Below are 19291 nucleotides of genomic sequence, written 5' to 3'. Positions count from 1 at the left end.
TTCAAATTATTATTTTTTTATTTATTTAAAAAAGATTAAATTTTATTTATTTATTTATTTATTTATTTATTTATTTATTTATTTATTTATTTATTTATTTATTTATTATTTTCTTTTTTATTTTCTTTTTTATTTTTAATTCCATCTTTCCACTCTAATAATTTCTTTGGGTGGTTGATGATGTTTTAATTTTATAAAAAAAAAAAAAAAACAATCAAAAAAACAATCAAAAAAACAATCAAAAAAAACAATCAAAAAATAATTAATTTTAAAAAATTTTAATTTTATTTTATATTTTTTTTTAAATGCGACCACTCTTCTTATAATTTTTTTTTTATAAAATTAATAAATTATTAAATTGGGTTTTTTTTTATTTTATATTTTTTTTTATTACCAATTAATTTTTATTATTAACCAAATTATTTTTAAATCTTTTTATTTGGTTAACCTTGGGACAACACATATTAAAAAATATAATCAAAAAATATAAAAATCAGATTATTTTTGCAGGATTCAGATATTTTAAAATAAAAAAATAAAATAAAAAAAAAAAAAATAAAAAAAAAAAAAAAAAATAAAATAAAAAAAAAAAAAAAATAAAAATTTCATTTTTTGATATTGATAGCAACAAAAAGAAATTTTTTTTTTTTATTTTTTTAAAAAAATTAATAGAATTCCAATAATCAACCCAACATATATACACACACCCTGAAACACTCAACCCACACATATGAATATTATTATCTTTTAACTTTTTTTATTTTTTTAATTTTTATTTTTATTATTATTTTCCAAAAAAATTTTTTTTAAAATAAAAATTTAAAAAAAAAAAAAAAAAATATTAATTAATAAAAAAAAAAAAAAAAAATTGATTGACACAACACATTAAGAAAAACAAATAAATAAATAAATAAATAAAAAAAAGTAAAAGAATAAACAAAATAAAAAAAAAAAAAAAAAAAAAAAAAAAAAAAAAAAATAATAAAAAAAATAAAAAATGAGTTCAGGTGACAATGGTGGAAATTTAAAAAAATCCGCATCCACATCAATATCATTTAGTAGTAGTAGTAATGGTATTAATAAAAATCAAGAGGAAGAATTTTTTGAAGATGTTGATTTAGAATCTTCATCTTCGACTCAAAAAGAAAGTAATAATGGTAAAATAATTAAAAATAAAAATAAAAATAATAATGATAATGATAAAACATGGAAATACGCTACTACATCAAGAAATAGCAGCACCATGACACCAGCAGCACCATTAAAAGTACAGTTACCACCTGCAACATTTTATTTCGATGAGTCGATGCAACAAACTAGATCACAATCAATTAGTAATGGTAGTAGTAGTAGTAGTAATAATAATGGAATACCAAATTCAACATCATACTCATATGATCTTAATGAAAAAGCACATTCAGATTTTGTAAGAAAATCATCATCACCAATTGGTTCACCTTCTTCATCACCTTTAAAACCACCATTAGGAAATATTAACAATAATGGAAGAAGACAAACCTTATTAAGTAAAGTTAAATATATATTTAAAGATAATAATAATTATAATAATAATAATAACAACAACAACAACAATAATAATAATAACAATAATAATAATAATAATAATAATAATAATAATAATAATAATAAATTAGAAGAAACAACAGAGGATACTATTGTACCATTTAAAAATAAATTTTCAATTAATATTTTAGAAATATTCGAGTTACCAGAATTTGAGAGATTAGTATCAGAACAACCATATGTTTGTGCATATAGAAGAAAGGTTTCAAAAGCTGGTAAATTATTCATTACAAATAATTATTTTTGTTTTTATAGTTTAATTTTTAATAAGGAAATTAAAGTAAGTTGTTAATATATAATAATAATATTATATAATAATATATTATATTAACGTATATTTATTAATAATTTATTTTTTATTTTTTTTCTCACAAAAGAAATATTCAGATTTTAAAAATGTATTATCAATTAAAAGAGTATCATCAGTTATTTTAGGGCATTCTATAGAGATTACAACATCTTATAAGAAATATGTTTTTGGAATGTTTGAAGATGTTGAATCTGCATATCAAGCATTAATTTATCAACATAAACTATCAGTTCAAAGTCCAAGATTAACATCAGTTTCAACTAGTAATACTAATAATAATAATAATAATAATAATAATAATAATAATAATAATAATGGTAAGAAATTAACATTTAATGGTGAACCAAGTAGCTTTGAGAAAAAGAGAAATCGTTTCTTTAGTGTTTCTGTTCAATCACCTTCGAAATCAATATTAAAAGAATCAAATCATCCAATCATTATAAATAATAATTATAATAATAGTGGTTCTTATACTGCTCCTTCAACTCCAAGTATAGTATCGACACCAACAACAACTGAAGTTACAACTCCACCACCAATTATTAATACTACAAAAAATACAACAACTACAAATACTTCACCATCATTACCAATTCCAAAGAATAATAATAACAAAAACAATAACAACGGAATAGAAGACGATAAAATTTCATCATCACCACCAAAGATACCACCATTACAATTATCAACATCACCAAGTAAGAATTTGAATATTGTTCATCAAGAATCTAGATTGAAACCAGAGACTAGAAGTAGAAGTGGTTCATTACCATCATTTGGTGGTAGTGGAAGTGGTGGCAGTGGTGGTGGTGGTGGTAAAACATTAAGAAAGAATAAAACAAATAATTTAAATTATCTTTTATCACCTTTAAAAGATAAAGATTCAAAGATTGTATTGGCTGCAGAGGAAGATCAAGATTCTATTAATAGTGATAATAATAATAATAATACAACAGCAACAAACTCTCAAACTACTACTACTAATAGTGGTAATGGGAGTACACCAGCATCAACCCCAACTACAACTTCAAATTCACCTTATTCTAATTCACCACCAAGATCCTATTCAACCAATCAATTTTCAATTAATCAACAATCAAATAATAATAACAATAATAATAATAATGGTGTTGCATCAAGAAAACCAAGTAGAGAAACTCATAAATCAATTGCATTTGGTCAAAATATTTTAATATCTTTATTTAGTTCAAAAGAATCATCAAATCAATCAACACCAATTTCATCACCACGTTTTACAAGTGAAAATGGTGCTAATAATGTAACAATTGGATTTGATACAAATAATAATAATGGTAATAATAATAATGATAATATTGAAGTACCAGTCTCACCTAGAGAAAGATCAAATACAACAGCATTGGTTTTTAAACCATTATTTAAAACAAGTAAAAAATCAACAGTTGATACAAATAAAGAAGCAGCAGCATCAACATTAAGTAAAATGTTAACAACTAGAAATGCAAGGGGTGATGTACAACAATATTGTTTCAAAGAGGATGTATTTGGTATACCCTTAGAATCAATGCGATTATTAGGTGATTCACCTTATCCTGTTTTCTTACATCATCTAATAACTCATTTAGAATCAACTAAAGAATCAATTGAAATTATTTATAATATAAATAATTCAACTTCTACCTCAACAAATAATAGTAAAATTTGCAGCAGCGGCAGCGAATCAAATAGTAACAATAATACAAATACAAATAATTGTAATAATAATGTAAATAATAATAATAATATTAATAATATTAATAATATTCAAACATCAAATATAAGAAATAGTATAACTATACCAGATTTAAATATTGGTACAGATAATAACAATCAAACATCAAATATAAGAAATAGTGGAAATATACAACCACCACCACCACTACCACTACCACTACCACTACCACTACCACCACAATCACAACCACAACCAATTGTTATGACAACAACAATTATTGAACCATCATCACCAAGAAATAGAATAACAATTGAATCATTAATTAAATTAGTTACTAGAGGAAAAGAGGATGCATATAAAAATTTGAATGAAATGGTAGAACCACAAGTATTGGGTGAATTATTAATTCATTTCTTTAAAGTATTACCAAATTCAATTTTACCAGATGTATTACTTTCTGAAACTATTAATAAGATTATCGATGAAAATGATGAAAGATATAAATTATCATTTGTACGTTCAATAATATTCTCACAACCACAAATTCATTGGACAGTTTTAAAATCATTATTATCACATCTTTGTAAATTAATTCAAATTGAAATTGGTATTGAAAATAATAATAATAGTAATAATAATAGTAATAATAGTAATAATAGTAATAATAATAGTAATAATAATAGTAATAATAATAATAATATTGATACAATGGATAAAAATGAAAATGAAAATCATAATAATAGTTTTGATATTAATTTAATTGAATCTCTAAGTTATGAAGACCAAGAGAAATTAGAAATTATTCAACATAAAATTTCAAATATTTTTGGTCCAATATTATTTAAAATTAATAATGATGCTAGTATTCAACAATATGATAATGCAATTTTAATTACATTTTTTATAATTAAAAATTTAAAGAAAATATTTGATGTAGGTTTTAAAAAAAAAAAAAAAAAAAAAAAAATCATACATATTAATATTAAAATATAATAAATTATTTTTAATTTAGATTAACGAAAAAGATCAATCAAATTATATAATTAAAAAAGGTAATCAAGTTGTAAAGAATGTTACAGTTAATCAAATTTTATTGAAATTGATGGATTATTATTATAAGGATGATACATTTATTGAAATTGTAAATTTATGTCATAATGATTATTTCTTATCTACTGAATCATACATTCAGTCATTGATATCAATATATAGTCAAGAGAAACATTATGAAAATTTATATAATATTCAATTAGAGTTTAGAATGAAAATTAGAGAGAGATGTTTATTTTTAATTAGATCATTAATTGAATTTAAACCAATGTTTTGGAATCAAATTGAAGAATGTAATTCATCAGTTGAATTAATTCAAGATTTTACTGAAAAATATTTTGAACAACCAATTCAAATTAATAATAATAATAATAATAATAATAATAGTAATAATAATAGCAATAACAATAATAATAATGGTAGAAATTATTTTCAACCATTACCAAATGAAGAATTTAAATATTTTCAATTTTTTAGTGATTTTTGTAAAAGAGTATCACAAACTTATAATCAATATTATTATGATAATATTGGTGGATTTAGTGGAACTGGTACACCAACTGCTTTATCTTCACCATCAACTCCAACATTATCAAGTGGTTTACCACCTCCATTCCCTTCATCTTCTTCATCACCTTTAATTTCAAATTCTTCACCATTATCTTCTGTAAACAATACACCAACAACATCAGTATCAATATTAACAACAACAACAAATAATAATAGTAATAATAATATTAATAGTAATAATAATAATAATTCAGTACCACAAACATTATCACCATCATTATCACAAAATCCAATGGGAATTAGTTCAGATTCATTATTAATGCAACGTCAATTACATAATTTTATACTTGGTGGATCAAGAACAACATCATCATTATCATTGAATGGTGGTGGTGGTGAGAATTCTACATCAAAGAAATTTAATTTTTGTGATATTGATAGTACACAAGCAGCTATTCAAATTACATTAATTGATGAGAAAGCATTTAGAATGATACCAATTTTTGAATTATTGAAAAAGAAATTCGTTAGACCTGATCTTTCACCAAACTTTCAATCTATGGTACAACTATTCAATAGATGGAGTTCTTGGGTTGGTTCAGAGATTTTAAATTGTACAACACCAGCATCACGTGCACTTGTAATTGAAAAATTCATAGAGATTGCTTTCATACTTTTAAATTTAAAAAATTTCCATTGTTGTTATGCTATCACTCAAGGAATTTATCATTATGCAATTAAAAGATTATATTTAACTTGGGATAAAATTTCAAAGAAATCAATGAATCAATTTGAAGAATTACAAAAGATTTTCTCAACTGAATCAAATCATAAAAATTATAGAGAAGTTTTAAATTCATCTTCACCACCTTTAATTCCATATTTAGGTTTATATACAAAAGATTTATTAGTTATTGAAGATTCAAATCCAACTTTAATTATAAATAATAATAATAATGATAAATCAAATAATAAATCAAATAATTTAGATAATAATGATAATAATAATAATAATGATGATGATGATGATGATGAAGAATATAAATCAACACAATTAATTAATTTTGAAAAATTAAGATCAATTCATTTAATTATAAAGAATTTAAGATTATATCGTTCAAATCCTTATCCAATGCCTTCAAATGTTGCATTACGTGATAAAATCTTATCAAGACCAATCTTAAATGATGATGAAATGTTTGATAAATCTTTATTATTAGAACCAAGAAGACAAACTGGTTTACCATTACCAAATATGAAAAATCAACAAATTATTAATAATTATAATCAACACCAACAACAACAACAACAAAAGGATCAATAATAAATTATTTAATTTTTTATTATAAATTGTATTATTTATATTTTATTATATTATATATTTTTTTTTTTTTTTTTTTATTTATTTATTTATTTTTTATATGTTTTTTTTATATGTTTTTTATATGTTTTTTATATGTTATTTTTTTTTTTTAAAAAAAAAAAAAGATAGAACTATGTACATGGTTTCCAAAAAAATTATTTTTTATATTTTAATTAAAGCTTCTATATCAAAGTTTAATTTTCAGCATCCACGTCAATTGGTGGAAGTTCAAGAGAAGACCAAGAGTAAGTTTGAATTTGATTTATACTTGGTAGACTTATTGAAGAAGTTTTCTTTGGTTTATTTAAATAGAATTCTCCAATTTCGGTATATATGGATGGAACAACACAGTCATCATTTAATTTATAAATTCTTTTTGATTTTGGTAATGGTGGTAATGATTTATTTTTTAATAAATTACAATAAAATGTTGATGGAGTTTTTTGAACTTTAATTTGTGTTGATGTTTGATTTTCAAAATTATTAAAATTATTATTATTATTATTGTTGGAATATATATTTTTTAAATAATTATTGTTTTTATTATAATATTGATTATCAGTAGTAGTATTATTATCAAAATAAACATTTAAATGTTTATAAAATATAGTTGATGAACTATTATGACTTATTGGAACGAAATATTCTGTTGAATTATTATTATTATTATTATTATTATTATTATTTTTATTATTTTTATTATTATTATTATTATTATTTATAAAATTATCTTCAATTTTCAAATTATAGTTATTGTTATTGCTATTACTTGAATTTAATTTTTTATTAATTGGTTTTCTAGTTTTATTTTGGAATTCTCTTTTTTTTAATTCTCTTAATATAGTTTGGAATTGTGTGTTATCACAATTTATTGAAATATTATTATTATTAGAATTATTGTTTTTAATACCAATATTGGTATTATTATTATTATTATTATTATTAGAAATATTGGTATTAGTACCATTTATAGGTTTTGAAAGTATTTTAAGATTATTTGGTAATATTGGTTGGTATTTATCCATGTTTTAATTTATATATAATTATTTGAATAATAAATGTTTTGTTTTTTTGTTTATTTTTTTTTTTTATTTTTTTAATAAATATATGTATATATAGTTTTTTTTTTTTTTTTTTATATTTTTTTTTTTTTATTATTATTATTATTTAAATAAATTAATTTATGAGTTTGTTATTTTTAGAATCTTGAAAAAAATGAATTGGATTTAAATTTAAACTAAAAAAAAAAAAAAAAAACCCCAAAAAAAAAAAAAAATTAATTTATTCAATGAACTTGTTGTTAAAAATGTAAAAAAGTTGTGGTTTTTAATCATGATTTTCATTAAAAAAGGAAATATCCCTTGATAGAAATAATAGACTAAAAACATGATTGGGTATTAAATTAGTTTATTATTTATTCACATCCAATAATAACCTTTTTTCTTTAGGAAATATCACAAATTAACCCACAATTTTTTTTTTTGGTCTCAAAGTCAACCTTACACAATCTGGTTTCGAGATTTTGAAGTTACTACTTTTTTCACACCAAAAATAATTTTCGTTAATGTGGTTATTTTATATTTTTGTTAAATTTGGAATTTTTTTTTATAATTACCCCTCAAATCTATCAATAACATTTTTATTGGGTGTGAATTTTTATTTTTAACACAAAAACAATTGAATTTTTCAAAAAAAAAAAAAAGATATTAAATCTTTTTTTTTGAGATTTATAAATTAAAAAAAAATCAATTTTTTTTAAAAATAAAAATAAAAAAAAAACCAAAAATAAATTTTTACTTTTTTTGATTAAAAATATTGATTTTTTTTTTTTTTTTTTAATCTTTATTTTTTTTTTTTTTTTTTTTTTTTTTTTTCTAAAATTTTTAAATCAAGAAATGATTATTACCAAAATTGTTTTTTTTTTTTTTTTTTTTTTTTTTTTTTTTTTTAAAAAAAAGAATTTAATCTTATTGAATTTAGATTTAAATGTGAGAATTTTGAAAGATTATCATTAAAAACCGATATGTATAGGGTGTTTGTTGGTAAAAAATTAAATAATTTTTTTTTTTTTTTTTTTTTTTTTTTTTTAATATATGTTATTTCTTTAAATTTATATTTTTTTTTTATATTTTCTTTTTTCAATTAAATTAATCTCATTTTTAAAAGTCTTCCATATCTTTATTTAAGATTTAATCAATTTTGTTTAATTTTTAAAAAACTAATATTTTAATTTTTTTTTTTTTTTTTTTGAATTTTAGATATTAATAATTATTTCCAAATAAAGAATATTTTGAGAAAATGAATAAAAGAATACACTAACTGCATTTTGTGCAACGCTCGAATTTTTTAAATCAAAATTATTTTCACCTGATGATCTTACTATAGTGTAAATCTACCATTTCGTCAAAATTCTATTTTATTGCCACTGTTTTTTTTTTTTTTTTTAAATTTTATTTTATTTTATTTTTTTTTTAATAAATCAATTTTTTTTTTTATAATAATAGTTTCAAAAAACCAAGAAAATAAAAAAAAAAAAAAAATTAATTAAAAAAACAATTTTACACAATTATTTTTAAAATAAATGAAGAAAAATAAAAAATAAAAATAAAAAACTATGTTAATTTAAAAACATATGTTCTATATTTAGTAAAAACAAATGAAAATAAAAAAAAAAAAACAGTTAAAACGATTATAAATATATTTTTTTTTTGAATTTTTTATTTTTTTTTATTTTTTTTTTATTTTTTATTTTTTTTTTCAAAAATAGTGTAATCTCAATTTTTTTTTTTTTTTTTTTTTTTTTATTTTTGAGTTGATTGGTTAATCGTTCTTTATACAAAATCATTTAAAAATAAAAAAAAAAAAATAATAATTAAAAATGCCCAAAGTCGAAAAAGATAAAACACCAAAACCAAAACCTTATGATGCAAAGAAATCATCGGGTGGTGAAAATTCATTAATAACATCATTTTTTCAAAAAGAAACTAAAATAAATGAAGAAGAAAAAGAAAAAAAGAAAGATATTAATTTCAATAGTGTAGTTGTCGATTGTAGTAGTGATAGCATTTCAAAAGCAACAGTTACAACAACAACAACAACAGAAACAACAGCAACAATAACAGCAACAACTTCAGAAACAACAAAACCAACAGTAATCACACCAAAACCAACACCAAAATCAACTTCAAAATCAAAATCAACATCAAAATCAACTCCAAAATCAACTCCAAAATCAACTCCAAAATCATCTAAAGCATGTCAATTTCACAGATCAAGACGTCATAAGTGTCCGGAAGATTGTAAAGATAGAATACCATTAGATAATAATAAAAATAAAAGTAATAGTAAAAATATTAATAATAAAAACAATGATAGTAGTATAAAAAATAACAATAATAATAATAATAATAATAATGAAGATGATGATAGTAATAATAATAATAATTATTTAGATGAAAATAATGAATATCCAGAAATTGAATTCTTAGGTACTAAATATAAAAATGATAAAAATGAAAATCTTATCAATAAATTTATTGAATCAAAAAAGAAATTTACAGAATCAAAAAATACAAACAATGATGGAGATGTTGTTAGTGGTGGTGGTAGTGGTGATAATGATGATGAAGGTAATAATAAAATACCTTCAAGAAAATCAATAAATTCTATGACACCAAAGAGACCAGCAAGATCATCAAAAAAAGTAGTAAATAAATTACCTATTGAAAGTTCTGATGACGATAGTTATCAGTCAGCATCCAGTGGTGATTCAAGTGATGATTATCAAACAGCATCTGAACATGAATCAGAATCAGAATCAGAACCAGAAATATATAAATCAGATGATGGTGAAGAAGAACAAATTGAACAAGAATTTAAGATACCAAGTAAGAATAATAAAAGATCATTAGCAAAAAAAGGAAAACCAACAACAGTAAAAAAAACAGCAGCTCCAAAAAAAGCAGCAACTCCAAAAAAAGCAGCATCAACAGTAGCAGGAGTAGCAACACCAAAAAGAGCGACACCAAAAAGAGCATCATCAACACCATCTTTATCAAGAGAATTATCGATTATTGAAGGTGCTGGTGGTGATGGTGAACCATCAAATAGAAATACGTTAAGTGTTTATGTACCAGCATATAATTTTGATAGAGTTCCAAATGAAGGTCTTTTCTATGGTACTGAATTACCAAATTTTGATAATAAACCAATACTTCATTTGAAGGAAGTTTTAAAACCATCATTCTCTTTCCTCAGTAAAAGAGAATCGAATGGGTATCATTGGAATCATGAAAAGAAATCATGTGAATTTAGATTCTCATCAGATAAAAACGATACAGCCGATCGTTCACTTTCACAATTTGAATCCATTCAAAATCCAACCGAATTTAGAAATAAAGATACATTAACTTGGTGTGGTGGTCATATTAGTGCTTTGGACTGGTGTCCATTGCCAATCGTTGGTAACAATTGTTCAACCACTAAACAATATTTAGCAGTTAGTGCTCATAAAGATTCAAAATCAACTCATCAAAAGAGAGAAGTTTATCAAGGTAAAAATATAATTCAAATTTATGAATATTCAATTAGACCTCATTTTAAATCAAATCATGATGATGACGATGAAGATGGTGAAGATGATGAAGATGGTAATAATAATAGCAATAATAATAATAATAATAATAATAAAAATGAAAACGAAAAAGAGAATGAAAGTGATGAAAATAAAACAAAAAAAAAAAAACCAGATTTTAATAAAGCTGAACATATTAATGCAACACCAAGTGATACAAGTTGTCCGAAATTAGTATACTCAATTACACATGAAGGTAATTGTTGTTGGGATTTGAAATGGATGCCATATGGTGGATATTATGAAGATAAGGAAACAAAGTCACCAATTAGATTGGGTGTTTTATCAGCATTATTAGGTGATGGTACTGTAAAGATTTGGCCAATTCCTCATCCAGATTTTGTTGAAAAACAATTCAATAATGATAATTCAAAAACTAAAACTCAATTAACCAAATTCTTAAAGATTAAACCAATCTTTGATCAATCATTAAATTTAAATGATCAATCATTAAATAACTATGAAAATTGTGAATTCATTTCAACACCTGCAAAAGATGAAAAAGATTTCTTTGGTACAAGTATTGCTTGGTCATCTTGTTTTGATGAAACTTCACCACCTTGGATTTTAATTGGTTGTTCAAATGGTTCCTCATTCATTTTCGATTTAAATTTAATTATTAAACAATATCAATTATCAATTGAAAATAATAATAATAATAATAATAATAATAATGAAAATAATAATAATAATGATGATGATAATGATAATTGTGAATTATATTTTGTTGAACCATTATTTAGTAATAATCAAAAGGATTATATTACAAGTGTTACATTTAATCCATTAGATAGGAATCAATTTTTAATAAATTATCAAAGATCAACTATATTTTGGGATAGAAGGAATTCTTCGTTACCAATATTTACCAATTCAAGAGATTTCTGTTCAAAGACTAAAATGAAATGGCCACAAAATTCAAATTTACCAGCAGTATTAATTTCTGAAGGTTCAAATATAAAGACTTTTAGTTTAATGAATCTTCAAAAATTTGGTTTACCTTGTCATGAAAATGATATTATGGATTTCGATCTCTCAAAGAATTTACATTATTGTGCAAGTGTTGATTCTGATGGTAAATTAACAATTTATCCAATTTCAAATGATAAAAGAAAATATAAATTTAAATCAAAATCAAATGCATTAATTCATTATGAATCTTTAAAATTAAAAAAACAAACTATTCAAAATAATGAAAATAATAATAATAATAATGAAGAAACTAGTGAAGAAACTAGTGAAAAAGAAAAACAAATTCAAGTATATAGAAATAAGAATAATAATGATGAAGCCTCAAAAGAGTCATTAGTATTTTTAAGTAAACCAAAAATGTTAAAAGAATTTCCAAATCAAAGAGCTGTTTTTGCTAATAAATCAATGTTTGTTTATAAACCAATAGAATCTTGTCATTTCCCTGATCCAAAAGTAAACCTAACAGTTGTCTCTTGGAATAAAAATACAAATTATTCAAATTGTTTAGCATTTGCTTCAAGTCAAGGTTTTATTCGTGTAATTGAAACTGATTATTAAATTTTAAAAAAATAAAATAAAATATAAAATATAAAATTTTAACATAAATTAATTAATTAATCAATTAATAAATAAATAAATAAATAAATAAATAAATAAATAAATTTCCAATTGGTGCATTTTTTGAATTGTGGTGAAAATTTAACATTTATTTTTTTTTTTTTTTTTTTTTTATCCTATTTACAATTTTTATTATTTTATTTGTTGATTATGATGGTGGAACTGGTGTTGTTGTTGTCGTTGTTGTCGTTGTTGTTGTATTTGAAGCAGATAAGGTTGGTGTATCTATCGACATTGGTGTACTTGTAGTTAATTTACTATTATTATTATTATTATTATTATTATTATTATTATTATTATTATTATTATTATTATTATTATTTTTTAATAAATTATATTTTTCTAATTTCTTTTGTAAAATTAATTTTTGTTTATCTAATTGTTGAATTGATTGATAGAGTGAAATTGCTTCAGTTTCTTTTTGTTTACAAGTGTCACGATATTTTTGAATATCAGTGATTACTTTTGTTCTTGCATCAATAATTTTATTTAACTCCATTTGCTCGGCAGTTGTCATTGGTGTATCACCAGCGATTTGCAATGATGGATTTAAAACTTCGGGTGGTTTATCTGGTAATTTAATTAGATTGTAAAATGATTCAGATGGGTCTTTAAATACTAACATATCCAATGATTCCGATACAACTGGATGTTTGGTTTTTAAATTACCATCGGGTGGATGTAATCTAAGTAAATGAAATAACTCTAATGGTTTTTCACTATTATCTGTAAAATAAATTGTAACTTTTAAATCAAATTCACCCCATCCCGTTTCACTAATTTCATATGGTGCTGATTCTACAGCTGTAATAGGTTCAAAAATTGTAATAATAATAATAATAAAAATAAAAAAAGAAATATTGTTAGAACTCTTTATATTATTTATTATTATTTATTTATTATTATTATTATTATTATTATTATTATTATTATTATTATTATTATTATTATTATTATTATTATTATTATTATTATTATTATTATTATTATTATTATTATTATTATTATTATTATTATTATTATTATTATTATTATTATTATTATTATTATTATTATTATTATTATTATTATTATTATTATTATTATTATTATTATTATTTTTGAAGATATTACCTCTATTTGGATTTTTAAAACTGTTATGTAAATGAAATACTACTTTTTTAATAAAAGGTAATTCTTCATTGTTCATACCTCTAATGTATGCTGTCCATCTGTGGGTATGAGTTAGACCATCTCCTTTTTTACCTAACCAATTAGAAATTGATCCAACAATAATAGGTCTTTCAAATTCACCTTTTATTACTCTTTTATTTGATACCATCACATAATAATCTAATTATATATATTAATGACAAAAAAAAAAAAAAATGAAATGAAATGAATAAAATTAAAAAAAAATTTTGAAACTAAAAAAAATTAAAAAAAAAAAAAAAATTAAATAAAATAAAAAAAAAAAAAATAAAAAAACTTTTTTAAACAATATTGTTCATTATTTTATTTAATTATGTTTAAATTTTATTTTATTTTTGTTGTATTTTATTTATTTATTTTTTTATTTATTTATTTTTTAAATTCCTAAAATAGACTAAGTACTCAATTAACAAATAATTATTTCCAAATTTAAAAAAAATAAAATTACTAATAATTAATTTATTTATTTATTTATAAACAAATTACAATCTAAATTGTTTGGTAAAAAAAATTTCTTTTTTTCTACTTTGAAATCACTCACTAAATTCATCTTCGCCTAAAGAATAATATTTTAAAAAAATTATTAATTTTTTTTTTAAATCTGGATTTAAATTTTTAAAAATGAGTGAAAAAAAATTAAATTTTAAAAATAATATTTTGATTGCCTTCTTTTTTTTTTTTTATATTTTATATCATTTTTTCTATTTTTGGGTGCTTTATTATAACACTAAATCCATATTAAAAATAAATAAAACTAATTGTTATGAAAAAAAATAAATAAATAAAACTTATCATTTTTTATTTATTATTTTTATTTTTTAACTAAAAATACCAAAATTTAAATTTTTGATTTTCTAATATTTATTTATTTTAAATTTTTTTTTTTTTTTTTTTTTTTTTTTTTTTTTTTTTTTTTTTTTTTTTTTTTTTTTTTTTTTTTTTTTTTTGGGATTTAATTATTTAAAAAAAAAATAATAAATAAATAAAGAATTAAGAATTTAATTTTATAAATTAAAATAAAGGTAGAATTTAATTTTCAGAATATTGATTTTTTTTGTTTTATTGTTTTTTTTTTCTTGTTTCTATTTTTATTAAAAAAAAAAAAAAAAACTCTTATTTTCCAAAATGATTTTCAGTTGTTTTAAAAAAAAAAAAAAAGATAAAACAATCAGACTAGATAATATTTTGAAAAAAAAAATAAATAATTTTTTGAAAAAACAAAAAAGGAGGAGGTATTAAAATCTTAATCTTTAATTTTTTTTTTTTTTTTTTTAATTTTTTTTTTTATTTTTTATTTTTTTTAATATCAGAATCCCCCAGACGAAGTGGTTGTTGAAAAAAAAAAAAATTCTATTTATTTTAATTTTCATTCCATTTTTTTTTTTTTTTTTCATTTTTAATTTCATTTGCACAAAAATTATTTATTTATTTATTTATTTATTTATTTTAATTTAAAATGTCAACTTTATATCAAATTTTCAAAGATACAACTTCAAGAGATAATAAAAAAAAATTGATAACAATTCCTATTGCCAAAGAGGATAGTCAATCATTTGGTTCACTCTCTATCACCTATCAAAAGTTTTTAAATGATTCAGTTAGCTTTGCAAATAAATTAATTGAAAAAGGTATTAAAACTGGTGATGTAGTTTCATTAGTTATTACAAATGGTTATCCAATTTTATCATGTTTCTTGGTAAGTTTTTTTTTTTTTTCCTTTTAAAAAAAAAAAAAAAAAAAAAAAAAAAAAAAAATATTAATTCTTTAAGAAAAAAAAAAAAAAAGGGATCAACATTTGCAAGATGTATTGCAGCACCATTAAATTCAGCATATAAGAGTGAAGAATTTAATTTCTATTATAAAGATATGGGAGCAAATATTGTTATTGTTCAAAAAGGGTTAAGTGAAGCATTGAAATCAGCCAAGGAATTAGGTATTAAAGTTTGGGAAATTGAAAATGTTGAAAATGAAAAGGAAGGTAAACTTTATTATAGAATTACAGATCCAAGCAATGGAGATGACTTGATTTTCTCAAGTGAAACAATTTCAGGAGAGGATGAAGGTGATAAAATTAAATTGGAGACTGTTCCAGATAAAGATGACAAAGCATTGTTTTTGCATACTAGTGGTAGCACTGGCAGACCAAAGGGTGTACCATTGACTCATGAAAATTTGGCAACCTCAAGTGCAAACATTTCCTCAACATTCCATTTAACCCCATCCGATTGCTCATATGTAGTCATGCCATTATTCCACGTTCATGGTTTAATTGGTGTTTGTTTATCAACATTCAATGCTGGTGCTAGTTTAGTTGTGCCACCAAGATTCTCTGCAAGTGTATTTTGGAGCCAAGTTAAACAATTCTCTGTAAATTGGTATAGTGCCGTACCTACAATTCATACAATTCTTTGCAACGTCGAGCAATCGGCCACATCCTCTGCATCCTCTTCCAACAAAGGGTTACTTAGATTCATTAGATCATCGTCGTCATCATTATCACCAACTTTATTAGAGACATTGGAGCAATTCTTTGGCTGTCCAGTAATTGAGTCCTACGGTATGACAGAGGCTTCCCACCAAATGGCATCGAACCCATTGCCACAAGACGGTCCAAGAAAGCCTGGTAGCGTCGGTAAGGGATTCAATGTTCAAATTAGTATTGTCAATGACAATGGCGAGCATCAAAAACAAGGTGATGTAGGTGAAGTTTGTATCAAGGGCAAGAATGTTATGCATGGTTATCATAATAATCCACAAGCAAACATTGATAACTTTACAAAGGATGGTTGGTTCCTCACTGGTGATATCGGTTATTTAGATCAAGACGGCTACTTGATTCTCAAGGGTAGAAAGAAGGAAATCATCAATAGAGGTGGTGAGAAAATCTCCCCATTGGAAGTTGATAATGCTCTCTTGGAAAATGATAAAATTCTCGAAGCTGTTTGCTTTGGTGTACCAGATGAAAAGTATGGCGAAGAGATTTGGGCTGCCGTCATCCCAAAAGTACCTCAATCAATTACAGTCGAAGAAATCACCCAATTCCTCCAAAAGAAATTAATCTCTTTCAAAGTGCCAAAGAAAATCATTATCACTGATAATTTCCCAAAAACTGCTTCAGGTAAAATTCAAAGAAGATTCATTGCAGATTTCTTTTTAAAACAACAAAATCAATAAATTAAATTTAAATTATAAAAAAAAAATTTTTTTTTTTTTTTTTTTTTTTTTTTTTTTTTTTTTTAATTCATTTATTTTTTAACATTTATATATAAATTTTTATTTTTTATTTTTTATTTTTTTATTTTTTTATTTAAACAAATATGGAAATTTTTATTTTTATTTTTTTTTATTTTTTTTTTATTTTTTTTTTATTTTTTTATTTTTTTATTTTTGGATTAACAAAATTTACTCACCTAATTTAGATTTTTATTTATTTTTTTAATTATTTTTTTTTTTTTTTTTAAATTTTTTTTTTTTTTTTTTTTTTTTTTGAATTTTTTTGAATTTTTTTAATTTTTTTTTTTTTTTTTTTAATTTTTTTTTTTATTATTTCAAAATTTTCCACACTAGTATCAACAAAAAATAAATTCTTTTTATTTGTTTTATATTAGTGTTTTTTTTATATTCTTTATATTTTTATAGGGCCTTTTTTTATAATGACAGAAGAACCACAAGTATCAGTAGGAGTAGTAGAAACACAACAACCAACATCGCAACAAAGAAATAGTTCCAATAGTAGTAGTGACAACCATAACAGTAGTAGTTTTAGAGGTGGAAGAATGGAAGAGAAATCTCACACTGATATGATTAATGAATTTAGAGCAAAGTTAGCAACTTAAAGACCAACGATGCAATTATCATAAAGGATTTAACTCAATTATCAGCAATCTATAAAGTTATAGCTAATGAAATTGCCACAATGGTAGAGGAAAAAATAAAAGAGGTAATTATTTTAAATAACAGTAAAAAAAAAAATAAACAAATAAAACAAAACAAAACAAAACAAAACAAAGAAATACAATTTTATAATAATAAAAAAAAAAAAAAAAAAAAAAAACAAAAAAAAAAAAAAAAAAAAAAAAAACAAAAAAAAAAAATTATAATGAGAAATAAAAACCATTTATTTCTTTTTTTTTTTTTTTTCTTATAATTTAAATTGATTTTTCTTTTTTTTTTTTTTATATATATATGAGATTGTAACGATAAATAAGTAATATATGTATATTACATAAGTAGATTCTAATATTTGATTTTGTTTTATTTTTTAATTTTTTTTTTTTTTTTTTTTTTTTTTTTTCTCTCTATTTTAATTTTTTATTTTATTTTATGTTTTTTTTTTTTTTTTTTAATTTTATAATTTTTTAAAATTCATTTAGAGTGCATTACCAAAAACAAAATTATGTTCAATTTACCTTTTAGACTCGTTGAATAAAAATGTTAGCAAAGTTTACAATTCCATATTTTCAAAGAATATTGTCGATATCTATGTAAGCTCATTCCAAGGCTTTGACGATCAAACCAAGTCATCAATGTTAAACCTTTATAATATTTGGAAAGAAAGATCCTTGGTCAATTCTGCTCTTTTAACTCAAATTCAACAACAACTTTCAAGTGAATTTGAAAGAATTGCTATTATGTTCCCAAAAAAGCAAAGTGGTAGCAACAACACTAGCACCAGTAGCAGCACTAGTAGCAGACCACTCCCTACTTCAAATAAACCAACCTACCAACAGCCAACACAACAACAGCCAATTCAACAACAACAACAACAACAACCAATGCAACAACAACAACAACTTCAAAATAGAGTTAGTCCAACCCCTCAACACCAAGTTAATTTCCAAGGTAATCCAAATCAACAACAAAGACCATCCATTAATCAACAACAACAACAACCACCATTCCAAAACCAAGGTAATAATAACCCAAACCAACAACAAAGACCATTCAACACTCAAAATCAAATGCAAGGTAATCCAAACTTTCATCAACAACCACAACCAATCGATCCAAGATTTAAAGGAAGCGCTCCTCAAAATTTTGGATTTAATAATAATAACAATATGAATAATAACAATAACAATAATAATAATAATATGATGAATAATATGAACGGTATGAACGGTATGAATAATAATAACAATAATATGAATATGATGAATGGAATGAATAATATGGGTAATATGAACAATATGAATATGATGAACAATAATCAAAACATGATGAACAATATGAACAACAATAGAATGATGAACAATAATCAAAATATCATGAACAATATGAATAATAATCAAAATATCATGAATAGAAACCAAGGAATGAATTCAATGAACCTCAACAACAACAATAACAATAATATGCCAAATAACT

The 19291-nt window shown here is 21.8% G+C and overlaps 7 protein-coding genes across 7 annotated transcripts in view; 4 read left to right on the top strand and 3 right to left on the bottom strand.

The window, feature by feature from the left end:
• Nucleotides 1-997: 997 nt before the first annotated feature.
• gflD (RasGEF domain-containing protein) lies at nucleotides 998-6471 on the top strand (the record flags this gene model as incomplete). Its single annotated transcript, XM_636613.1, has 3 exons — nucleotides 998-1864; nucleotides 1962-4520; nucleotides 4600-6471. 3 exons carry the CDS (start codon nucleotides 998-1000, stop codon nucleotides 6469-6471), a joined length of 5298 nt encoding a protein of 1765 aa, XP_641705.1.
• A 233-nt stretch (nucleotides 6472-6704) lies between these two features.
• DDB_G0279567 (hypothetical protein) lies at nucleotides 6705-7535 on the bottom strand (the record flags this gene model as incomplete). The annotated part of the gene is made up of 1 exon (XM_636612.1): nucleotides 6705-7535. The coding sequence occupies one exon, from the start codon at nucleotides 7533-7535 to the stop codon at nucleotides 6705-6707; it is 831 nt and encodes a 276-aa protein (XP_641704.1).
• A 1853-nt stretch (nucleotides 7536-9388) lies between these two features.
• DDB_G0279565 (hypothetical protein) lies at nucleotides 9389-12673 on the top strand (the record flags this gene model as incomplete). Its single annotated transcript, XM_636611.1, has 1 exon — nucleotides 9389-12673. One exon carries the CDS (start codon nucleotides 9389-9391, stop codon nucleotides 12671-12673), a length of 3285 nt encoding a protein of 1094 aa, XP_641703.1.
• A 208-nt stretch (nucleotides 12674-12881) lies between these two features.
• Nucleotides 12882-13500, bottom strand: DDB_G0279563 (hypothetical protein; the record flags this gene model as incomplete). Its single annotated transcript, XM_636610.1, has 2 exons — nucleotides 12882-13452; nucleotides 13496-13500. 2 exons carry the CDS (start codon nucleotides 13498-13500, stop codon nucleotides 12882-12884), a joined length of 576 nt encoding a protein of 191 aa, XP_641702.1.
• A 125-nt stretch (nucleotides 13501-13625) lies between these two features.
• DDB_G0279603 (hypothetical protein) lies at nucleotides 13626-14054 on the bottom strand (the record flags this gene model as incomplete). The annotated part of the gene is made up of 1 exon (XM_636609.1): nucleotides 13626-14054. The coding sequence occupies one exon, from the start codon at nucleotides 14052-14054 to the stop codon at nucleotides 13626-13628; it is 429 nt and encodes a 142-aa protein (XP_641701.1).
• A 1326-nt stretch (nucleotides 14055-15380) lies between these two features.
• Nucleotides 15381-17098, top strand: DDB_G0279561 (AMP-dependent synthetase and ligase domain-containing protein; the record flags this gene model as incomplete). The annotated part of the gene is made up of 2 exons (XM_636608.1): nucleotides 15381-15620; nucleotides 15710-17098. The coding sequence occupies 2 exons, from the start codon at nucleotides 15381-15383 to the stop codon at nucleotides 17096-17098; spliced, it is 1629 nt and encodes a 542-aa protein (XP_641700.1).
• Nucleotides 17099-17577: 479 nt separating this feature from the next.
• pcf11 (ENTH domain-containing protein) overlaps nucleotides 17578-19291 on the top strand; it is a gene marked incomplete at both ends in the record, with an annotated part of 3728 nt that continues 2014 nt past the window's right edge. The window contains 2 exon segments of the mRNA XM_636607.3: nucleotides 17578-17864; nucleotides 18298-19291. The exon segment at nucleotides 18298-19291 is cut by the window's right edge and continues 796 nt beyond it. Coding sequence (XP_641699.5) covers nucleotides 17578-17864; nucleotides 18298-19291 — 1281 coding nt within the window.

This window comes from Dictyostelium discoideum (genome assembly GCF_000004695.1).
Source record: "Dictyostelium discoideum AX4 chromosome 3 chromosome, whole genome shotgun sequence".
NCBI classification, from domain to species: domain Eukaryota; phylum Evosea; class Eumycetozoa; order Dictyosteliales; family Dictyosteliaceae; genus Dictyostelium; species Dictyostelium discoideum.
This window is presented reverse-complemented; position numbering and strand designations above follow the sequence as displayed.